Source organism: Puntigrus tetrazona, chromosome 4 (assembly GCF_018831695.1).
Source record: "Puntigrus tetrazona isolate hp1 chromosome 4, ASM1883169v1, whole genome shotgun sequence".
Classification (NCBI taxonomy): Eukaryota; Metazoa; Chordata; class Actinopteri; order Cypriniformes; family Cyprinidae; genus Puntigrus; species Puntigrus tetrazona.
In genome coordinates, this window is record NC_056702.1 from 3,097,770 (window position 1) to 3,119,890 (window position 22,121).

At 36.9% G+C, this 22,121-nt stretch overlaps 2 protein-coding genes and 2 long non-coding RNA genes across 20 annotated transcripts in view; 2 read left to right on the top strand and 2 right to left on the bottom strand.

Moving 5' to 3' along the window:
• The first annotated feature begins 1,967 nt into the window (after positions 1-1,967).
• Positions 1,968-20,225, top strand: ninj2 (ninjurin 2). 2 transcript variants are annotated; one of them, XM_043236263.1, is made up of 4 exons: positions 1,968-2,381; positions 19,426-19,636; positions 19,711-19,839; positions 19,949-20,225. In XM_043236263.1, the coding sequence occupies exons 1-4, from the start codon at positions 2,349-2,351 to the stop codon at positions 19,957-19,959; spliced, it is 384 nt and encodes a 127-aa protein (XP_043092198.1). In that variant the 5' UTR covers positions 1,968-2,348; the 3' UTR covers positions 19,960-20,225. The 2 variants fall into 2 exon arrangements, with proteins under 2 accessions (XP_043092198.1, XP_043092197.1); XM_043236262.1 differs by having other exon boundaries at positions 2,027-2,381; positions 19,711-19,867.
• Positions 18,635-19,528, bottom strand: LOC122342459. The gene is made up of 2 exons (XR_006250573.1): positions 19,398-19,528; positions 18,635-19,310 (listed from the first exon to the last, which is right to left on the bottom strand). It is a non-coding gene; the product is annotated as an uncharacterized LOC122342459 (long non-coding RNA).
• Positions 19,710-21,781, bottom strand: LOC122342458. Its single transcript, XR_006250572.1, has 3 exons — positions 21,646-21,781; positions 20,572-20,734; positions 19,710-19,848 (listed from the first exon to the last, which is right to left on the bottom strand). It is a non-coding gene; the product is annotated as an uncharacterized LOC122342458 (long non-coding RNA).
• The window catches only part of erc1b (ELKS/RAB6-interacting/CAST family member 1b), a 187,244-nt gene continuing 186,868 nt past the window's right edge, over positions 21,746-22,121 (top strand). For 5 of the 16 annotated variants that reach the window (XR_006250571.1, XM_043236247.1, XM_043236248.1 and 2 more), the window contains exon 1: positions 21,760-21,943. The gene's annotated coding sequence lies outside the window, so the exon portion shown is untranslated. Of the gene's footprint in view, positions 21,944-22,121 lie in introns of all 16 variants that reach the window. The other 11 variants (XM_043236251.1, XM_043236252.1, XM_043236254.1 and 8 more) reach the window with 7 other exon arrangements.

Below are 22,121 nucleotides of genomic sequence, written 5' to 3' on the forward strand. Positions count from 1 at the left end.
GTTTGTAAGTAAAAAATCCATCGAGACATTTTTAACTTTAAACCTTTGAGTCCTCTAACCATAATACTGTGAACAATTGTCTACTCTGAATCGGGAGAGAAATATGCACATGCAGTTTACAAGAAAAAACGCACAGCTTTTCACCTCATGAGACGTTAATGTTTTCTGGACGACTGTGATGTTTTTGCTTGGATTCTCATTCTGCCGGCACCCATTCACTGCAGAGGATCCACTGGTGAGCAAGTGACGTAACGCCACGTTTCCCCAAACCGTTCTGATGAAGAAACAAACTCGTCTACGTCTCGCATAAATTCCTTTTTTAACAAACGAAACGGTTCATTTTGGGGTGAACTATTGACGCTCTGGACGAGTGAACCTTCTTCTCAAAGCGCAAAAAAACGTCCCTGCATCCATCTATTGCCCTTCTCAAACGACATTCTCTCCTTTGGCCCCTCCTCGCTCTTTTTGAGGCCCGTGCGGAGCCTCAGCAAACACAGGCACATGTTTAACATACCTGCACCGGGGCAGTGCAGTTGAAAGAGCCCTCTGTCAATCCACACCCTTAAACGGAGGCTGTTCTTCAGCGCTAGGCCTTTACCCTTTACATATATCAGCTTCGTTTGATGCTTTCCTCTCTGTGTCTGTAATTACAGCAATTATTATTCTCCCTTGTGACTTTGTGAGTCAAATCACTATTGTGACTGCATAATGGGACGTTATGTGCCTCGCTTGGATAATTGCTAACAAGAAAACAAGCAGGTCACTGCCGCCTTGGACGAAAATATCCATTTCACGCTTTAATACCGGACACGCTTTATCCAAACGCTCACCGTTATCTAATATGCGAGAGCATCCCAAGGCCACATTGTCGGAAGAAAGTGCCTTGTAACAGCACACGGCTGCCACTGTGCAATGTGTGTCAGATCGCTGTGGCGTGCTGGTTCGTGTATGACGGCTTGAAATGCGATATGCATAATATTGTGTTTTAATCACACAATATGCGGTCACGCCTAAACGTCCACAGCATTACGACACCGATGGTCGTAATAGATTAGGAAGAGCCAGTAGTTTAGGTTTACCGAGTCAAACTTTGGTCTTTGTGGAGAGCCAGTCCCACCCTACATACTATAAATGTCTCTGAACTCTCTGAAAGCTAAAAGTCGGCGTATCCAGGTCCTAGTAAGATATAAGCAAGTACGATATTTACTGCTACTGGGAGACACTGATTAAAAAATGTACAAAATGCGATCTAATAGGCGTATTATGTGCTTATTTCTCTCATGTTGTTCCAAACTCATGTGACGATTCATATAATAAAGGAAATGAGCAGTGGGGGTGTGAAGCTTCGAGTTATATAAAGTATCAGCATTGCAAGTTTTCTGTAGCGATTGTTTTGTGAATAACAAACTCAAATTTAATCGCCGTTCGCAAATTAATCTCTTTTTCATCCATTTTTAGAGCTCCTTGATGTGTTCCTGAGAGAAGCAGCTGTGTTTAATTAGTGAACAAATCATTATTTTGAATCAGATCTTTTTAATGAATCAGACGAGTAAGTAGTAATTAGACCGGCCTTTTATTTGTTTATAGCATTTCTGCATGACTGATTTTAAAAACAACAGTGGGTTAAAACCGTCCGCCATTGTCCAGCCAAACAGGCATTTTATTGGTTGAATCGGATCGTGCCAGACCGCACAAAGAGATAGAGCGATATTGAAATAACCAGTGTTTACAATTTTCGTGAAATTTAGCCTAGCTTGCTTAAAGTAGCCTCTAGTAGGAGACGGTATCTTACCTCTGAAAACATTAGACACGTCATCACATTTATCACTGTTTGCCTGTGCTCCCAATTCAGTCTTCTTGTGTGCTTTATACTGAACCACTTACCACATATTCACCACCCATTTATAAAAATATCAAAATGTTGCATTTTAAGTGTTGGGTGAGTGGATGAGCTCTGAATGCAGCCTTTTACTGGATGGGGGAATCTGAGTCTAATTATACCGGCCGGGCACTTGAACAAGAAGCAGACAAAATCTAGTCTTTCTTCTCTTTGCAGACAGTGATTACATTGGCTATAGCGTATTTGACTGGTTTACTGTTTACAAAGGAGCGCTCAGTTTTGTTGCGACCCAGTCCGGTGGGTTGGAATGGGCTGGAATTGAAAAAAAAAGAGAGAGAAAAGAATGAATAACACACTTGTTTGCCTGGACGGCTGTCCTTGCTATGTGCCATGAATTTCTTCAAAAGCTTTTACCGACTTTCCTACTTTCCCTTTCTGAGGAACTCCGAGCGTATCTGGACTCCGATTCATCCGTTCGGCGGCAGCGACGGTCATCTGGGACTCAGCCATGCCGGCAGCAAGAGGACGTACAGATCTACAGGTACGCCGAGACGTCTAGAAGCTGTTGGTATTTCTTTGGGGGCTGCGACGTGACATTCCTTAATTTCTTTCCCTTGCTCTCCGTCCTCGCATCGGGGTGCAGAATGTCCTGTGTATTTAGAGGAAGGTAATCATCTAGTTCTCTCTCTTCTGAAGCTGAGCATCTTTCAGAGAATCCATCAAATATCAATTAGTGATGGACTGCAAAGACCGGCCGAACCTTTAATGTACCTGATGATCAACAGAGCATGCACTTACCAGACTATTACTGGGGTCAGGAGGATTGTCGCAAACCTCTGACAGCCACGACAACACTGGGAAAGCTGGGAATTGTTTCGTAAAAATGAGTCTCTTGAATTCTGAAATTTCGTGATATTTTCGTGATGGCTCGTTTAATCTCAGATGACTGAAACAAGCAATTCTGAATTGTTTCTTATAGGACTGGTGAGAGGTTTTAAAACATAATTTAGAAATAAAATACAGTGTGAAGTTCACCGTATTCTTCTCTATTCTTAAAAAAAGAGGACAGTTCACCCAAAAATGAAAAATCTGTCAAAAAGGAAAAATCTGTCTTAGGACTTTATTTCTTCCGTGGAACACAAAAGAAATTTTTTTCATACAGTGAAAATCTGCAAGTTCATATTCTTAAAAATAAATAATAAATTAAATTTATTTAATGATAGCTTAATTTATAAATGGCACTTTTGAACAGTTGCATGCATCCTTGCTTCATAAATGTATTTATTTATTAAAAAAACATTACTGATTCAACTTTTAAACAATATATTCTTCAGTGTTCTGCAGTGAACGTTCCTTCCAATGTTTTATTCGATGACTTTTCCAGACGTGCTTCTATTATTAGTGATAGATTCTAGCAGGATTGGCTTGTCACAGGACTAAGTGTGTGCCAGTAAATGTCCAAATGTCATATCTGCTGACCTGTTAATTTTTTAACAACGTTATGCAATTATCTTTAATGACCTGCGGCCAGAGCAGCAAAGACAGAAATTAGTTATGAAACCAAGGTCTCCGTCACTTGCAGCAGAGTGTCAGAGAAGCGCAGCTCGCCGGGTCTCTAACCTAATCCACAGTCCTGACAGTGAGTTTAGGATCCCATTTCCTTAGGATTACACAGCGCTCACAGACAGGGCAGTCGGAGTACTATGTGATATTACAGAGCGCACTGATCCCTGTGAAAGTGATTGCCAGATAATGCCTTGATTAAAACAGGGGCCGTGGGGGTTCAACGGATGTGAAATGGTTTAAGGAGGTTCATCTGACCTTGGATATGTGCATCCCTGCTAACAGATAGTACTCAGTTTTACCCTAGGGATGAAAAGAAGTAATGTCACTTACATAAAAGTTATGTTCCGACTTTTTCTTATCAGTTATGTTTATTAGGTTTGTATGTCACATCTAATGTTGCTAAATTAATGTTTATTGCATATTTCAGTTTAATGAGTCTCACCATGATGGACCTTTTATATACGTTATTTCAAAGGTACAAAACAGATTTCAGTATCTCAGTATCAGTATCTATATTAACATTATATCAGTTAATGAATTTACTGTATTTAACTGCGACAAAATGTTCCTATACCATATTTCACTTTGAAACGGCTGTGAAATGTGCGGTAAGGTACATAACTATGTATATAGAGGCACCTATTTCCAATGAGCCTGGGCTGCTTTCTTATGTTCTCCACTGAAACATTTGGAGTGTCTTTGTGAAGTATAGCATGATGACTGGCATTTCTGGGAATTGGCTACTACTCTTTGACCCGATGGCACCTTGGTGCCACTTCACCCAGGCTCTAAAGTGGGCAGTAGCACCTGATCCGGGATCTCTCACACAAGTGTCACACATCTGAAGGCAACACAGCCACACGTTGAATGCATTTCTTTTAACTTTGTGTCGTTTTGTGCTTTTTCCCTTTATGACTGGCTACGTCTCAGAAGGGTGCGCGTGGAAATCGTACTGAATTTTCGTGGAAATCCAAGCAACGTATAGATCTGTCTGGCCTGCAGCCCTGGATCATGTCCCATGATGCAGTGCTGCCGTTGCAGTAACAATAACAGCTAATGCTCCAAGTCACCCAGGAATGCTGGGAGATTTAAGTGTTTCCAGATGTGGGATGAAACGCAGATTTGCAGTTATGCTGTCATCTACGAAGGGATGGGATGTAAATGTGACTTTTTAAAAAATCTTTGCTTTGGTGATTTTCGAGCTTATGAGGGCATGGGGTTTACACCGAAGGCCAAACATGTGTTATGTAAGTGCATTAAACAGGGTTATTGGTCATTTGTTTGCTATAATAATAACACAGTGTTTAATGTTTAACCGTCCTTCTCTGGTTACAGTCGTCTGTCGGCTGGAGGTTTGGTCACCGTGGTGACAGTTAGATGCAGATGTCTGTAGTTTCTGTGTAGATCAACACAAAATCCCCAAATTATCGCATAGGAGATATAATAGGAGGAATTTAAGGATTTCCCCTTTCGGTTTCACGCTTTCCAAAAAAGGCTTGTTGAATAATCTTTAAATAACGCTTTGCTGTATATTATGACAAGCACAATGGATCTCGCATTAAAGTAAGAAATTGCTTGTGAATTATCCAACTCCCGGTCATAAAATGAACTGGAAAATCAGCCGATGCAGGCATTAGGTCGTTTGTGTCCGGACATTGTCGTTCTAGGACATTTACTCACAAAAACTTTAGTTTTTGATGAAATTAGTTTATATGATGAAAAACTGTAGACATTTTTTATTCCATCTTATTTTACAGATTTTTCAGTTTTTGGAAGTAGAAAAAGAGCATAATCTACAGTGAAAAGTGATACCTCGCATTTAACGTTTTACATTTTTAATTAAATTATTATGATGTGTATATAAAATGAAACGCACACATGTATATACAAAAAATATTTTATATGATATCAAACATCGCTTATAGTTTATATCTAAAAAAGCAGACATGCCACTCTTGTCTTGATGAATTCTTATCTGCTTTTGCCTTTTAGTGACCTTTATTTGGGATTGACATTACCGTTATAATTATACGCAGCATGCATGTTTATCCTTTTTAAAATTTGAAAGCAAGAAGGATGATATATCTTCTCTTTAGAGTGACTGCTGTCATATATCTATGCGATTTGTATTTTTCTGTGTGTGTTACAATGATACTGACGATGCAAGCTAAGAGTTTTCTCACTGCTCAGTCTTTTCTCCTTCGAGTGGGCCAGCTCTTCATACCACTGGCATCACACCAGACCCCCGCTCAGTGACATGTTTAGACATTTTTCATCTTTAAGACACCCACAGCAGTGGGACGCGATAAGACCTTTTATAGAATGGTGTAGAATGGGTTCCGCTGTTGCCGCGTCTCTAGAGAATGTTTGTTTAAAGCTGTCGACTGACACGGAGGTTGGGATAGCGTCACGTCTGTGACGAAACACCTTGAAGTTTTCGATTTATTGTCCCTGTGACAACACGATTATTGCTTTGCGTGTTTGACTTTATACACAGTTCAGCGGATCTATGCATTGTAAGCACTTTTATACGCAGCGACCTGCAAGCAAGACTAAAAGATTTTAAATATAATATAATATAGTATAATAAACTATTTTAGTATAACATATGTGACCCTGGACTACGAAACCAGTCATAATTTGCGCAGGTATATCTGTAGCAATAGTCAACAATACATTGTAGCTTTATTGATTTGTCTTTTATGCCAAAAATGATTATGATCACGTTCAAAGAAGATATTCAATAAATATATCAAAATGTCATTTTTGATTGGTAATATGCATTACTAACTACTTCATTTGGACAACTTTAAAGGCGGTTTTCTCAATATTTTGACTTTTGCTCGCTCAGATTTTAGATTTTCAAATAGTTGTATCTCTAAATATTGTCCTAGCAAACCATGCATCAGTGGAAAGCTTAACAATTGTTACAAAAATTGATATTTCAAATTAAACCAATAATAAGAGTAATGATTTTTTTAAAAAATGTGAAAAAAATGTTCATTCGGGTAAAAATGTTAACTCCCAAGAATCCTGAAAAATGTATTAAATGTATTTCCGCAAAAATACTAGGCAGTTTTTATGAATAATAAGGACCCAGTTAGAATTTTGTATTGATTTGTGAAGGATCGTGTGACTGAGCACTAGAGTAATGATGCTGCAAATTCAGCTTTGCATTATGTATATGAATGTCATTTTAGGACACTTTAGAAAAAGAAAACTAATATTATGGATTTCTACTGTATTTTTAACCACAAAAAGTAAATGCAATACACAAATAAAGTAAATGTATTATCAAAAATCAAACCAATGTATTTTGATACTTTATTGATGTCAAACATTAGTTAATTTTATGAACGTTTCAGACACGTGAAACATAACTTGATAGTTTCGGGACCACTAGATCTCGTATCGTCAGCAATCCTGCTCTGTTCAGTTGTTTTCGTACAGCAGGCATGTGTAGCTGTTGTGTTCAGGCTTGGCTGGTGTAGGACACACACATGGAGCTGCTGGATGAGTGTTTGAACATGGCTTGTCACTGACAGCATGATTGATCGCTCGCGGGTCAGCTGTCACTTTAACTTACTTTATCCAGTCACATCTGTCCGCTTTTCTTCTTCGACGGTGCTTTTCAGAGAGAAAGAGGGAAGGAACTTTAGTTTTTAGCGGGCCAAACCAGTGGGTGCTCCTCAGTGAAAGACAGGAAAGCCCTGGAGGAAAGTTTCATGCTGAGATGTCACATGTGAAAGAAAAACATGTGGGGTTTTCTGGGGTCATGCCTCCTGCTCCCAAACGAGATTCTTTGGGAATCGCGTGTGCCTCTCTGACATGAAGGATTTTCCATAGAGTAGACAGAAACATCATGTTGCCTTCCAAGATATATATATATATATATATATATATATATATATATATATATATATATATATATATATATATTGCTTCTTATATTTATTTAAAAAAAAAAAAAATAATATAAAAATATATATATATATATATATATATATATATGTATATACACATATTAAATATGCTTAAAAATATACAAATATAATTGACAAAAAATATTTAATAATATTTCAAAATATACACAATGAATTTGTTATATATATATATATATATATATATATATATATATATATATATATATATATATATATATATATATATATATATATATATATATATATATATATATATATATATAAAGCACATGTAAGAGATTATATAACCATTTCCTGTTATATAACTTTTCCTTCTTCCTACAGACTCTCGGCCAATGTGTTTTCACTTTAGAACATGCTAGGCTGTGCATTAACCTGCCATCTTCAGCCACAGAGAGGACCTCGCGCTCTGCTATGAGAGGAATGTCTGTTTCACACTCACATAAAATGGGTGTGGATTTAAAAGCAGTCATTGGTTGGTCCCACACGACACACGTTTCGTCTAGAGTCCAGCTGCTTTAATGGTGCACTGATTGATTCCAGCTTTCCGTGCGTGTAAGGCACAGTGAGTCGTTTGTGGCTTTTTAACGCAGCGAGAAAGGTGTGAAGTCTTTTCATTAAGGACGTGTTGTGGTCAACTCTGGGCCACAAAGCAACGCTTTGTAAACCAGTTCAAGTGTAAGTGTGTGTGTTTTTTTACGCCGCAAGCTTGCGTGTCACGCCGCCATTGAGAGTAGATGCTTTGACTTCGGGTTTCCGTGCGCTTCATCTGATCGAAACCAATTTCCCAGACAAATTCACAAACGCTTATGTAATGAGAGCGGCCTTGATGAGTTTGTCGCTGTTTGGCATCTGTCCATCCCGTTGTCAGAAGAGATGCAAGTCGTTTGATGTATTCTGAGATTATTTTTGTCGTCTGTTTCGACTCGTTCGGAGACTTTCCTGTCTCTTTGATTGATGTGCGCAGACAAATGCACAAAAACATTTCTGTTTTTCTTCGCGTCTTTGAACTCCTTGTTTGCCACTCAGATTTTCTGTTTTAGACTTTCTCAAAGGAATTGCCGCATTGTTGTATTTTCATAAACAGAATGTGCTTTCCACGCCTGCTAAGGCATCAAAAGTGCATTTGCAAATGCATTCTAGCACTATTTGCCCATAGAAAAAAAATTGGATGTTTAAAATTAATCTGTTAAAAAAATACAGCATTTTTGATTATATTATTTATATTATTATTGATACTGTTTTTATTTCTATATATACAATATATGTGAGTGTTTGTGTGTGTGTGTGTGTGTGTGTGAGAACTAAAACCAATTAAAAATATATTAATATATTCAGTAATAAATATTATATATTAATACATTTATAAATAATTTATGGTATGCAGTAGACATGTTATTAAAAAAGAGGGTACAATTAAAAAAATTATAAAAAATGACAAAAGCACAATAAAATGTAAAGTAAAAATATCAATCAAATTAAAATATTTAAATGTGAAAATGTCCAAATAGTACGTGACGTAAAATAACTTTTATGTATATGTATATATTTATAATGTATATGTATACGTGTCAAAAATTTGTATGGAAATACAATATCAATAATTGAAATAAAAGAATAAATAAATAAAATAATTTACATAAATTACTGTACATAATTACAGTGAGTGTTAGGAAAATTTGAAGCAATGTATTTAAAATTAATATGCCAAATATTACAATAAAACATGAATAATAATAATATAGTTTTCCTCATTTTAAAAGCATCTGAAACCAAAACGCTTTTACTGAGCCGCTTGATCCTGCGCGAGACACTACATGGCCTTCAGAGCGAGATGAGTCATCACAGACACATAAATCTGACTTCTCAGCACACACACACGCACGCAGATAATAAAACCTAATGCGTTTTTCAGCCACTCCAGCAGTCATTTGACAAACTGGACGTTCCACTGTAATGCGACACCAGTGCTTTGTGCCGTGGGCCATAACTCCCATGATGCTTTCACACACTCACAGAGAAAAGCCTGTCTCCCTCTAGCCGCTGTTTGACCAGCAGAGCAGGAATTTGCCTTTCTGAACTATATTCAGTATGAAAGACGTTCCGGCTCATGTGACTACAGCAGCCATGACTAAAGCCGTCGGTGCTTTCCAGAGCTGCAGCTGCCCAATCCAGGCCATTTCACTGGCCTGCCCTGCCCATACCAACACTACACACACACACACACACACGCGCGTTCACACGTCCTCTAACTTTAGAGTGTGTTAACCTAAAGACACAATTAAAGAGCACCGGTATAATCATAATGTATAAATCTGAGGGACTTCGAGGTCAGTCTGACGGAGCTAAATGCCTGCAGTATAATCATCCGTCGTTTTAAATACGCTATAAATTTCCTTGAAAATATCTGGTGCCCTCTTTTATGATTACAGGCCAGTGATGATGATGAGAGAACCGTGGAAGTGGTGAAAATAGGTTGGTCTCGCTGCAAATGCGCAGTTTTATCTTATGGCTTGTTGCTAGGATGGGAATACAAATATGTTGCCATTCGGACAGAGTTCAGATCAAGCATAGGGTAATAGAGGAAGATGAGTCCATCGGAGACATGCCGAATGTGTGGGCGTGCGCGAGAAAAATATTTAGAAAAAATGTAAGATAATATATTTAATGATAAGTGAAAATAGTGAAAATGATTTGGCTGTTGCATTATTTTATTCTTAGAAAAGAAAGTATATTAAATGAATGAATAGTTAAGCTGTGTAACACCTCTATGCAGGCAATGGTACAATAAAAGTAATTTATTTAAGAAAGTTAATTTAGTTAAGTCCTCAAAGACAAATTGACTTTTAAATTTATATATATATATATATATATATATATATATATATATATATATATATATATATATATATATATATATATATATTTTTTTTTTTTTTTTTACATGTTTTATGCAAAACTTTTGTGATAATTAAAAAAATACTATATTATTAAGTAAAATAAAATGTATATTATTTTAAATTGAAATGACATATATTATTTAATATAAAAATATATATTTATATTATATATTCAATTAAGTGAAATTACATTAAATATGATATAATAATAAAAAAATCGAATTAAACTCAGATTTAACATCTCTTTCTTTTAGGCTTGTGAGATGTTTCTGTGGGCACGTTGAGTTTACGTCACGCCAGAGCCTCGGCCTGCTGGAGTCCTGTTTGTCTGAGGTCATGTTTTCATAGGGAGGGACAACAGAGAGAGAGCTCAGGGGAGATATAGAATAAACGAGGGAGGACTAGAGAGAGAGAGAGCGATAAGATGGTGCTGGAAAACTGAACTGACAAACACCGACCTCCACCCGAGCTCAGGAACCTGCCGCACACATCCTCTGCTCCTCCATTTACACTTCTGTCTCCTCTTTTCTCTCTCTTTATTGTTGTTTCCAGGACAGACGGGGACAGAGAGCCCTGAGCCCAGCGCCACAGATAAACTCTTTATCAAAGGACAGAGGAGGACAGTGTGTGTGTGTGTGTGTGTACGCTTTGTGCCTTCTGCATGTCATTTCTGAAGCCATTTTCAGAGACTACACGAGCGTGTGTTTCATGGCTGGGTTAACCCCGAACATCATAACCCAGTTTAAAGAAGTGACTCCCCGTCCCCTTCGCTCGGAAATCAGGACAAACTGACTTTTTTTTTCGTTTTGTAGCTGCTGTGATAAAAAATGACAAAAAATAACTTAGCAAAATGTTTAGTCTTGGGGAAAGCAGACAAAAACAAATAGAAAAAAGTCACTGTTTTGAATCGAGGAAGTCCGTAAATGTCTTTGGGACCATTCTGGCCTTCGCGCACGCAAACTGACTTTTACTTTTGCTTTTTCTTTTTTTTTTAATAATTAAACAATTATGTTTATATTCAAGGTTGCTTGGATTCGAATGATAAAATGTTTTTGCGTGTCTTAGAAAAATAAATAGTTATTTAAGAATTCAAATTTTCTGTGTAGTTTCTAATTGAAAAAGGGAAGTTTGTTCAGATTTAGCTCACTTTGGGGGGCAAACATCCAAAGGCATTTGCAAAACGTAAAAACCGTATTAAAAGAAAAAGCGTTGGTTTTCTTGAGGGGGGTTTTTTATTGACAAAAATGAATAAATATTAGTGAAAAGAGAGATGCGCCTAAATGTAGAGGGTTTGATCAGATTTCGCTCTTTCGTCCCCAGAGCACCGGATCTGATCATCTACTCTACAGGAAATATAACGAATGTTCGGTGGGTTCATGGGAAAGCTTTTGATTCTGAGGCTTAAAGTGTGAAGTAAACATTTCCTGTTGTCTAACTCCTCACACACTGGCATGACAGGGTCAGGGATGATATGAGTGTATATGAATTCTGTAAGAGCAGCGTCTCCCTTGGGCTCCATTATGACTGCACTTTGCCAAACAGGCTGTGTGTGTGTGTGTGTGTGTGTGTGTGTGTGCTTTATGTTACCCAAAAGACAAGTTCATTTCTATGAGTGGTTGCTGATTTGTGCCTTTGACTCAAATATATATATCTTCTAAAACTCTTTATTGGAGTCTATGGAAGAAGAACCTCTAACACTCACGGAATCTTTCTGTTCCACAAAGGTTCTTTATAGTGGAAAACTGTTCCCCACGGCACACTTTTCAAAACAAACCTTCTAAAAGTTGTTGTTTTTTTTTTCATTTATTTATTTATAACACAGAATAACAATTTTTGGTTCCCTATGGAACGTTTAATCGAACGGTTTTTCCTTAGTGTGAAGGAAAAACGTACACTATAAATGTTCTGTGAATGTACAAATTTACTGACCAAAAAAATGCTGATGACTCATCCTGTACCAATCAAATGCCCCTCCCACTGCTCCCAACTGCTGCTATCAGCACTAAATGGCCAATCATGTTGATATCTGGGATTTCAATTCAAACTGTCGGCATGTCCCGTATATCCAACCCCAATTTCCTGTTTAGGAAAGCTCTTTTTTAGGAAAGGCAGGACGTCACCAAAGGTTATGAGTAAATACAAAGACTCGCAGTTTAACAGAAAACACATTTCCAGCATCTCAGACCCCTGCAGAAATGAAACTAGTCAGAGAGTGGTTGAAGGGTGTTGTGGGTAGATAAAACCAAAGCTCGCCTTCATGTGTGTGTGAACATATCGATGTAGAGAAGAGAAGCTGGGGTTTTCTTCATCTGGTGTCTTATGTGGGGTCTAACAGATTTGGTGAGCCACCACCTCAAAAGAAGAACCGAGGGTTTTTCATTTTTCTAAATCGGCTGTTTTCTCAGACTCTGTTTAGCCACATCCGCACGACACGTTCAAATGAAGTCAACCACACAGTTAATGCACAAACTCGTTCCTCTGCCTGGTTCCCAAGCTCCCGATGAGCACAATAGCAGCAGAGACACACTGAGACTCACAGTGGCAGGAAGTCAGCGCAGGTGACTCGTTTATTACAGTTTCAAAGTGTCGTTTGGAAAGCATGTCTTCCTGAAAGTATGAAGCCGAATTGTTTTGATCAAATATTTTAATATAAAGCAATATCATATTATATATAATGTCATTTTGTCAGCATTTGTTTATTTTAGGTAACAGTTGTGCAGCTGTATTCAGAGTAAGAGCAACAATGATAAACATGAAATAAATAAATGGATGATGATGATAATAAGTCATTGTAAATAAATGAAAAATAAAGCCATGCATAAAATATATGAATAAATAAATGATGATAAGTAATTATAAATAAATAAAGCCATACATAGAATATAAATGATGATGATAACCATCACAACAGTGCAAATTAAAATTAAAATAATGAAATGACAAAATAAATATACCAAAAATAAAGAATCAATGAACAAATCATTCTAAGCATATTATTTGTAATTTTATAGTATATTTATATAATAGAATTTATAAATAATTCTAAATAAATAAATAAAGAAACCCATACATTAAGCAATGATGATATTATTACTAATAGTTGCTTGTGCAGTTATGCATTTATTTAAAACAATATATATATATATATATATATATATATATATAGTATTTAATATTATTAATATTATCAATTTATTATTTCTATCATTATATATAATGTATTTATTACATACATATATTGCTTTATTCAATATTTTACTTATTATTTACATAATAATTTATTTTATTATAATTACATTTTTGTGAATTAAACATGAATGTTACGACATGGGTATGTGTGTGTGAGAGGTCACAGGGTTCATGGGGTGTGACAGCTGCCTCAGGCTCTGTGGGCGGGGAAGGGGCGTGTCCCACCACCTCCTCTCTGCCTCCACTTTACCCTCGTTTGATATGAAGTGAAGATGTTCCAGTGTTTATAGCAACTGTCATCATAAACATAGCGTGACCCTCTTCACATCCAAACAGCCCGCAATTCGCCCCACGGATAACTTCATTTAGACACAGAAAAGAAATCTGTTTTTTCACAAATGCAGACACACCGTCGGTGATAAAAGGCCCAGTTTTATTGGTTTATACAAAAGGAAACTGTCCATGTGCAGTCTGTTAAACACGCTCTCACAAGCACTTATTTTCTTAATGGAGGAATAAACAACAGCTTGAGGGTCAGGCACAGATTTATACTTCTGTTATGCTGAAGCGATAAACTACAAGGCCTTCGTTGTTTTTTTTGTAAATCAGTTACCACACAACGGATAAACTATGCTATAATACAATACAATACAGGCTTTTAGTATATCAATCATTCAATCACTTTTCTTTATATAGAGATTTTAACAATACAGATTGTGAACAGTATTAAATAGGAGTATTGAGTGATAGCAATGGCAAGGTTAAACACTTAATTTGTATTAAATGCAGAGAAGGTCTGCATAATCAAATCGACGATAACCAAAACCCCATCCGTGACAGAATGGAAAAAAAAAACAGGCTCAGTTGGGGGCCAGTTTTCCTCTGGCCACATGACAAGCACTTTATTTCCAGTTCAATTTTAAACACAGCTATGTCAGATTGTGTAAAGGACTTATTGTGTGTGTATGAGTGTGTCTGGTTCCTGTGATCTGTCCACGGGGCTCATCTAGGTGTTCTGGTCTCCGATGAAGGTCATCTCTTGGTGCTTATTCACCATCTGCTCTGGATACGGCTGATTATCTAATTAATGCAGCCTAAAAATCCTTTAAAGCATCTTAATAATAGAAGTTTATTAGTGTATGTGTAAGCCAGGTTAAAGAGATGGGTCTTTAATCTAGATTTAAACAGACAGAGTGTGTCTGCCTCCCGAACAGTGTTAGGGAGATTGTTCCAGAGTTTGGTTTCTAAATAGGAAAAGGTTTTGCTTCCGGCAGTCAATTTTGACATTATAGGTATTATCAAATGGTCAGAACCAAACGGATGTGGAGAACTATGATGTGATAAAAGCTAAACCATTAAGAGTTTTATAAGTAATTAACAAGATTTTTAAAAAATATCCGATGTTTGATAGGGAGCCAGTGCAGTATTAATACGGTCATACTTGCTGGTTCTAGTAAGGACTCCAGCTGCTGTGTTTTGGACCAGCTGAGGTTTGAGCATGCAGAGCAACATCTGAATAAAGCAATACAATAGTCTAACCGCAAAGGTCATCAATGAATGAATTAACATTACTGAGTTTCTTCTGAATATGTTTTTGAGTTTTACAGATGATAGAAACATGGCTTTCAAAGGAAAGATTGTTATCGAACAGCACACCAAGGTTCCTAACTGATGAAGAGGGATTAACATACCCTAAAAACAAAAAGGATAATAGGGAAATTTTCAATTTAGACATGACTAGTTTGTCTATTTTTGCTCCACTAAAAAAACCTGAAGTGTTATGCATCTCTAAACAACCCCATAGTAATTGTGAAGAAGTTGAGTGAATATTCAGTACTAATTCAATAGTCTAATTTAATAAGCTGTGCCTTCTAGAGGTCACATTTGACGACAACATAAAGTACAACATCGAAGCCATCTCATTTTTACTGTGTAAATTGCTGTCATTTATTTTGTCTTGCGTTTCATTCGTGAATGAATATATGTGTTTAAATGAATCAGGTGATGATTCAAATAAATGATACAAATTACTAATAAAAGAAGCCACCTACCAACTAGTAACAAAGTAAAAATTAAAATGGCCCACTTGGGTAATGAAAGGTGAATATTTGGGTTTTGGGAGTCGCCAGCAACAGGCTGACAATCTTAATTGTTCAATGACTCCCAAATGATTCGCTCATCGATTAATTTTTCCAAACCCTTATTTGTGTGAAGTTAATCTGCGGTGATCGGTCTCACTTTAATTTCATCTTGCCTGTAATGATTAGTAAAGAAGCATTCGTGAGGACAGTGCTGCTTTGTGTCATCGGGGTTGAACTGCATTTTCATACAGAACGACGCAAAAAGATAACATCATGAACACGAAACAGCTTGGGATTCATTTTAAAAGCGACTAATTTCAATGATTCAGCGTCGACTCTTTCTTTTAAGACACAATTGTTTTATACATAGTACATTTTCAGATTTAAAACTTTGCAGGGTGTTTTGATTCACGTGGAGCCATCCATAAATCCATAGCTTTTTCCATTTATCCCGCACTTCACGTCTTGCACTTTTCTCATCTTGAGACGTGCATTATTTTTTTTTCAACAAAACAATTTGGCAGACAAGGCGAATGCTTCAAAGGCTGCCCAAACAAACAATATAAATGTAAAATATTGACTCTCTGGGAGATTTTTATGAGACATCTTAAAATGTCTTTAATGCTTTGAGCAAATATGTTGTAATACTCCATGTGTTTTTTGTCCCCTACAGTTGCTGGGGAACTGAGGTTTACTGTATCTAGCATTCCCAGAATACCCCGGGCCTCTACTGACCTGTCAACACATTCCTAAAGCTCCATTCACTCTCTAATTGGCTAGGACGTCAATGCACCCCGCTCCTGATTGGCTCACCTCTGAAAGCTCTGAGGCAACATATATAACTTTACCGGCTCTGTTTACATGGATCCCCGGTTGCTGTAACAACACTGATGGCGAATGTTGCAATGCCTTAAAGTTCTGACATATCCTTATGTAACTGCATGGTTGATGATTGATTTTGACATTTCTTTACATTACTCGTTCGGATTTAGGGCCCAGAAATACGAGGTCAGAGGTCACGCTATACACATGAAACACAGCCACAGGGCGTCCGACGGGAAGGAAGTCGTGTTTTATAGATGCTTAAAGGCCAAACGGTAAAGTCAGCACTTTAAATTTCGCTCATTTTGCACCGTTGCCTCGGGTCAGTGAGTACAGCGGCTTTCATATCTGTCGAAACACATAAACCGGTTTTAAATCCTTCTTCACGTTATATCAGCATGTCAGAGCGCAGAACGGCAAAAAAAAAACAAAAAAACCTTGTAGTCATAAAATCGCACAATATTATCATCGTAACAAGAAACCCGTAGAGACAAAAAGACCTTTGTTTTACAGCACACCCCATACCACAATATAGAGGAAAGGGCTTTTATGAGAATCTTTCATAACTTATATCGCCTTTGGGGGAAAACATCGTTCCAATGCTTCCATTGTTTTAAACGTTTTAAATGAACAGGATTATGTCATTGTAAGCAAACAGAATGGGATGGTGCTTCTGGTTTAAAAAGGTGAGAGGCTCATAACTTGAAAACGAATGGACGAAAGAAAGGAAATGGAGGAAATTTGACCCAGAGGCCCGGCAATTTGACCATTTCCTGACTTCAACATTATACTTAAGTCACAGGCTATACTGAGAACCACGAGAGTTAGTCAGTTTCCCACAACATCAGTCTGCTGGGTCAGTGCCGGTGTCCTCATTCAGACTTTTTTTGTTGTTTTAAGAGTTTCATGAGAAATTATAAATGATAAAACTATATTTAGAATTTCTATGTGGTGGATAAGCAGTGTTCTGGCATGTTTGGTACAAGGGTTCTGTACTGAAATATATATATATATATATATATATATATATATATATATATATATATATATATATATATATATATATATGCAAATACATATGTGTGTGTGTGTGTATTACTATACAGATACACCTCAAAACTAATAAAAATCACAAACATACAACAAAATTACAAAAATTTTAATTTCAGTTGAAATGAAATTAAGATATAAAACTTATCAAATTAATTTTTTATTACTACTGTTTTCTTTTTTTATGCGAGAGTCATATTGAAAACATAAATATCACGTTGTTTTACTATCAGTTTTAACACAATTTTTATTTTAAATCACACAGAATTAAGTTTTTTTGAAAGCGAGAGGTTGGTGTAGGGTGACAGAAAACACAGTCTGTATAAAACCCATTATGCCGTACAGCACGGAAACCCATCGTGCGTGTGTTTTTGTCTTTTCTGTGGTAAACGAGGTGTTTTCGGAGCAGCACAGGGGGCTTGAATGTTTACATGGACCCTCCTCCTGTGTATGCGCACGTGTTGTGGGATGTGGCCTGCCCAGAAAAGAGGAGCAAAAAGAAAACGGAGTAACAACATTTATTCATTTGAGCGAACCCTCCTCGCCCGTTCTCATTCGCTATTGGACGTGAGAGCAGCCAATGAGTGGGTGGGGAGGTGGACTTCCTGTGGGCCAGCGACACGGGCCCCACATGTAAAATATTCCTGACCTCTCCCATGGTGTTTATTTTAAAAAGAAAAAAGGAAAACGCTCCCCATCATTAAGGAAAACAGTGAGCCTGTGCGTGTGGTATTTGGGCGCTCGCCCGGTCTTAGTGTTACTGCGCCGTGATTGGTGGAGAGGATTCGGTTCTTTATGCAAAACAGGCTCTTCTTATGTCACATCACATGTATGAAACATGTATGTTTGTAAGGGGGCGGGACGCTCTACAGAACACTTTGTTCTGATGCAGATAAGACGTCTGCTCGTGTGGGAGAGGGTTCGAACACATTCTTGGAGGGTCATGCGTTTGTAAACCTACATGTCTCTAACAGGTCCTGTAGACGGTGATGAGGGCACATTATGGGAACCGAGATCAAAAAGAAGACTCACGAAACACACGAAGTGAAGCAAAAGTGTTGGACCGATTTAGCAGAAAGGTTTCAAGGGCTCTGGATAGAAAAGAAATATGATATCAGTGCATTGGGGGGAACTAAAAATCGACATGTTTATGTATTTTGCTCCACGTAGGCTACATATTAGGAAGAGATTTCAGGAGATGTATTGGAAAGTATGTATGTTTAGTTTTTCATAAGAAAATTATTATATACAGTATATATATATATATATATATATATATATATATATATATATATATATATATATATATATATATATATCATTATATATGTATATAAATCATTACAAAGATGATTATGAAAGGATATCTAGCGCCCCCAGATGGTTACTGTAAAAGTAAGTTACAGATTGAAAAAATGAATAGTGAAATGCTGCCATCTATTGATAGATATGGACAACTTAGTCCAACCAAATGTCCCCACAAGGATAGTAAACACTGACATTTGTGACTGAAAATTATTAAAGCATGCATAAAAGGTGCAGGGCGATTAAAAATATTGTTAGGTCAGTATAAAAACAATAGAAGCCTATCAAAGTCTTCACATATATATCAAAACAAACGTGTGTGTGTGTGTGTTTTAATGAAGTATTTGGTTGGAGTGTTTGTCCTGAGCAGAAGAAAAAGAAGTATTAATTATAAAGAAATGAATATATTCAGTACTTTTGACATTCAAACGGGTTCATTTAGCTTTTTTCCACTTGCACCGAGAACCTCTCTCTGGTTTTGAAGGATCTTATCTCACAGAGTACAGATGTTGCTGGAAACCGCTGATATTGCTTCTAAAAAACGAGAGCAGATGGCCTCTTGTTTTCCTCCACTGAAGATAGCACACCGTCGGTGGAATAAGCATGCATGAATCTGTAAATATAATTTTATACACATAAGCTACACATCCGTATACCATAAAAGGTGCAATTAATTGTTAGTTACACAGTAGAAATGTACTTCATTTGAAATGCTTTGTCTCTTTCAGCCCGCAGAGCCTCTCAACATGAATCATTACGCCACTAAGAAGAGCGTGGCGGAGAGCATGCTGGACGTGGCGCTGCTGATGGCGAACGCCTCTCAGCTGAAAGCCGTCCTGGAGCAGGGCCCCGAGTTCAAGTACCACCTCACCGTCATCGTCCTCATCGCCGCGTCTCTCTTCTTCCAAGTGCTCGCGGGGGCCCTCTTTGTCCACATGGGTGAGAGCCACATCCATCATGCATTACGCACAAAACCTGTATGGATGCTTTACGCTCATTTCTGCCCTTCTCAGCGCGCAAAAACATCAACGATGTGGCCAATCAGAGGAAGCTGGACATGATAAACAACGTGGCCACTGTGCTGGTGTTCCTCACCGTCATCATCAACATCTTCATCACCGCTTTTGGAGTGCAGAAGACAGGTCTCTATCCTAAGCAGTAAACAGACAGGTGATACAGAAAATAAAAAGCATCTCTGAATAAGCATGCCACAATATCATAAACTCTATCTTTCATGTTGTTTGGTTTTAGGGTCCCAATAATGGCCATCCTTCAATCACGAAAAGACTTCCTTCTGGCTTCCATATTTGTTATACTGTTGAAGACACATATATTTAACGCTTTTTTAAATTATTTATTTCTACAAAGGGCATTATATTAAAGGGTCTACAACATTCATAATGCACTGTCTAGTGATTTATATTACCTAGAGGCAAAACTATAATCAAATAACACTAATTCATCATGTAATATGTATTCTACACTTCATGCTGTACCAGATAATAAACGTTTATTATAAAACACTTAACTGTTTACTTTTCGGTTTAATGTGTTTAAATGATCTCTGGCACTTTTTTTAAAAAAAAAACGCTCGCGTGCGTGTGAGACGATCACGTGAGATGCTTGACCTAAAGGAAGATCTCTACTGACCTCTAGTGGGCTGTGTGTGTGTGTGTGTGTGTGTGTGTGTGTGTGTGTGTGTGTGTGTGTGTGTGTGTGTGAAAGAAAGAAAGAAATAAAAACATAAATGAAGTTTTAATGTTAATTACATTTTACTTGCGGATCTACCTACAATAATATATGTTTCATGTAATAATGGGATGATAACTGGTTTGAAAACGCTTTCAGTAAGAGAGATGATGTCATTTCCTTACAGAGCTGATCTGATGATCACGTAGTAATAGATGATCACGGTTTGGGTCTGTGAGTCCTTTTCCTGCAGTCACGCTTCAGTTACACGGGCCATATCAGTCAAACGCTAAATGACACCCAGAAGACCAGTGCTGGAGGAGGTCTGCATCGTGTGGCTCTCCGGGGCTGAACATATAGAGAATGTCTGAAGATGTGATGATGGGCAAATCTGAACAGAAGGAGAGCTGTTTTGTCTGTTGACATTTACCTTTAATCACTAACAGATTCTTTTAATCCACAACAACCATCAAACGAAAAGAAAAACATCACCAGCTATTCACTAATATAATAGAATTGTAACTCTTTAGGATTAAAAGGATTAAAAGAATTAATAAGTTTAGGAGTAAAAGAAATTCTTACCAAACTGCATATATATATATTATAATATTTATGATCTCACGTGCATAAAAGATCATATATATATATATATATATATATATATATATATATATATATATATATATATATATATATAGTGTGTGTGTATATATATATATATATATATATATATATATATATATATATATTACTTTTTTATGCACGTGAGATCATAAATATTTTTCTTTTTTTTTTTCTTTTTCTATTTGTTTGATATATGTATATATGTATATACATATATATATACATATATATATACATATATATATATATATATATATATATATATATATATATATATATATATATATATATATACACACACACACACACACACACACATATATATATATATATATATATATATATATATATATATATATAGTTACTACACCACTAATCAATCAAATAGAAAAATAGAACATTTTTCTTGCATAAAAGATCTCTCTCTCTCTCTGTGCATATATATATATATATATATATATATATATATATATATATATATATATATATATATATATATATATATATATATATGTATGCTCTTTGATTCTTTTATTGGACTACAGGTCACTAATCAAGCAGACATAAAAAACTAACAAAATAAACTAATGATACTACATAAAATAACCATAAAAAGAAGGAAAAAAGAAGCCCACTTGAAGCCCGCTGTATACAGCCTCTGTGTGGTGCCACCTCACATAAGAGGTGCAGGAGCGCTCGTGCACGTCGCGGCGGTCATGGAGGCCAGTGTCTGGCGCGCGCATCCCGGTTCGTTACGTCACTCGAAGCGCCCTGGCTCGTAGCTCTGGCAAAGAGAGGAAGAAAACGACAGAAGTACTCTAAAACAGGGCTTTCCCCGCCGTTATCAGCTCTCAAAGTGATAACGGTCTGCCTACAACAATAGATACAGGCGCAGCCATCTGACCAAACCGGACTAACCTCTTGTGGAAGAAGGTAAGGAGCTTTTGAAAGTGATTTTTCTCAGCTGAAGAGTCTGAACTGCTCGGACGCAGCCCATTGATAGTGTGGGATTATGTGGAGATATATCCGTTTGTTGCACACTGGCGGTCTATATAGGTTCGTATGCGCCCAGACAAACTACAGGGAAGGGGAACAAAGCTGATATTTCACA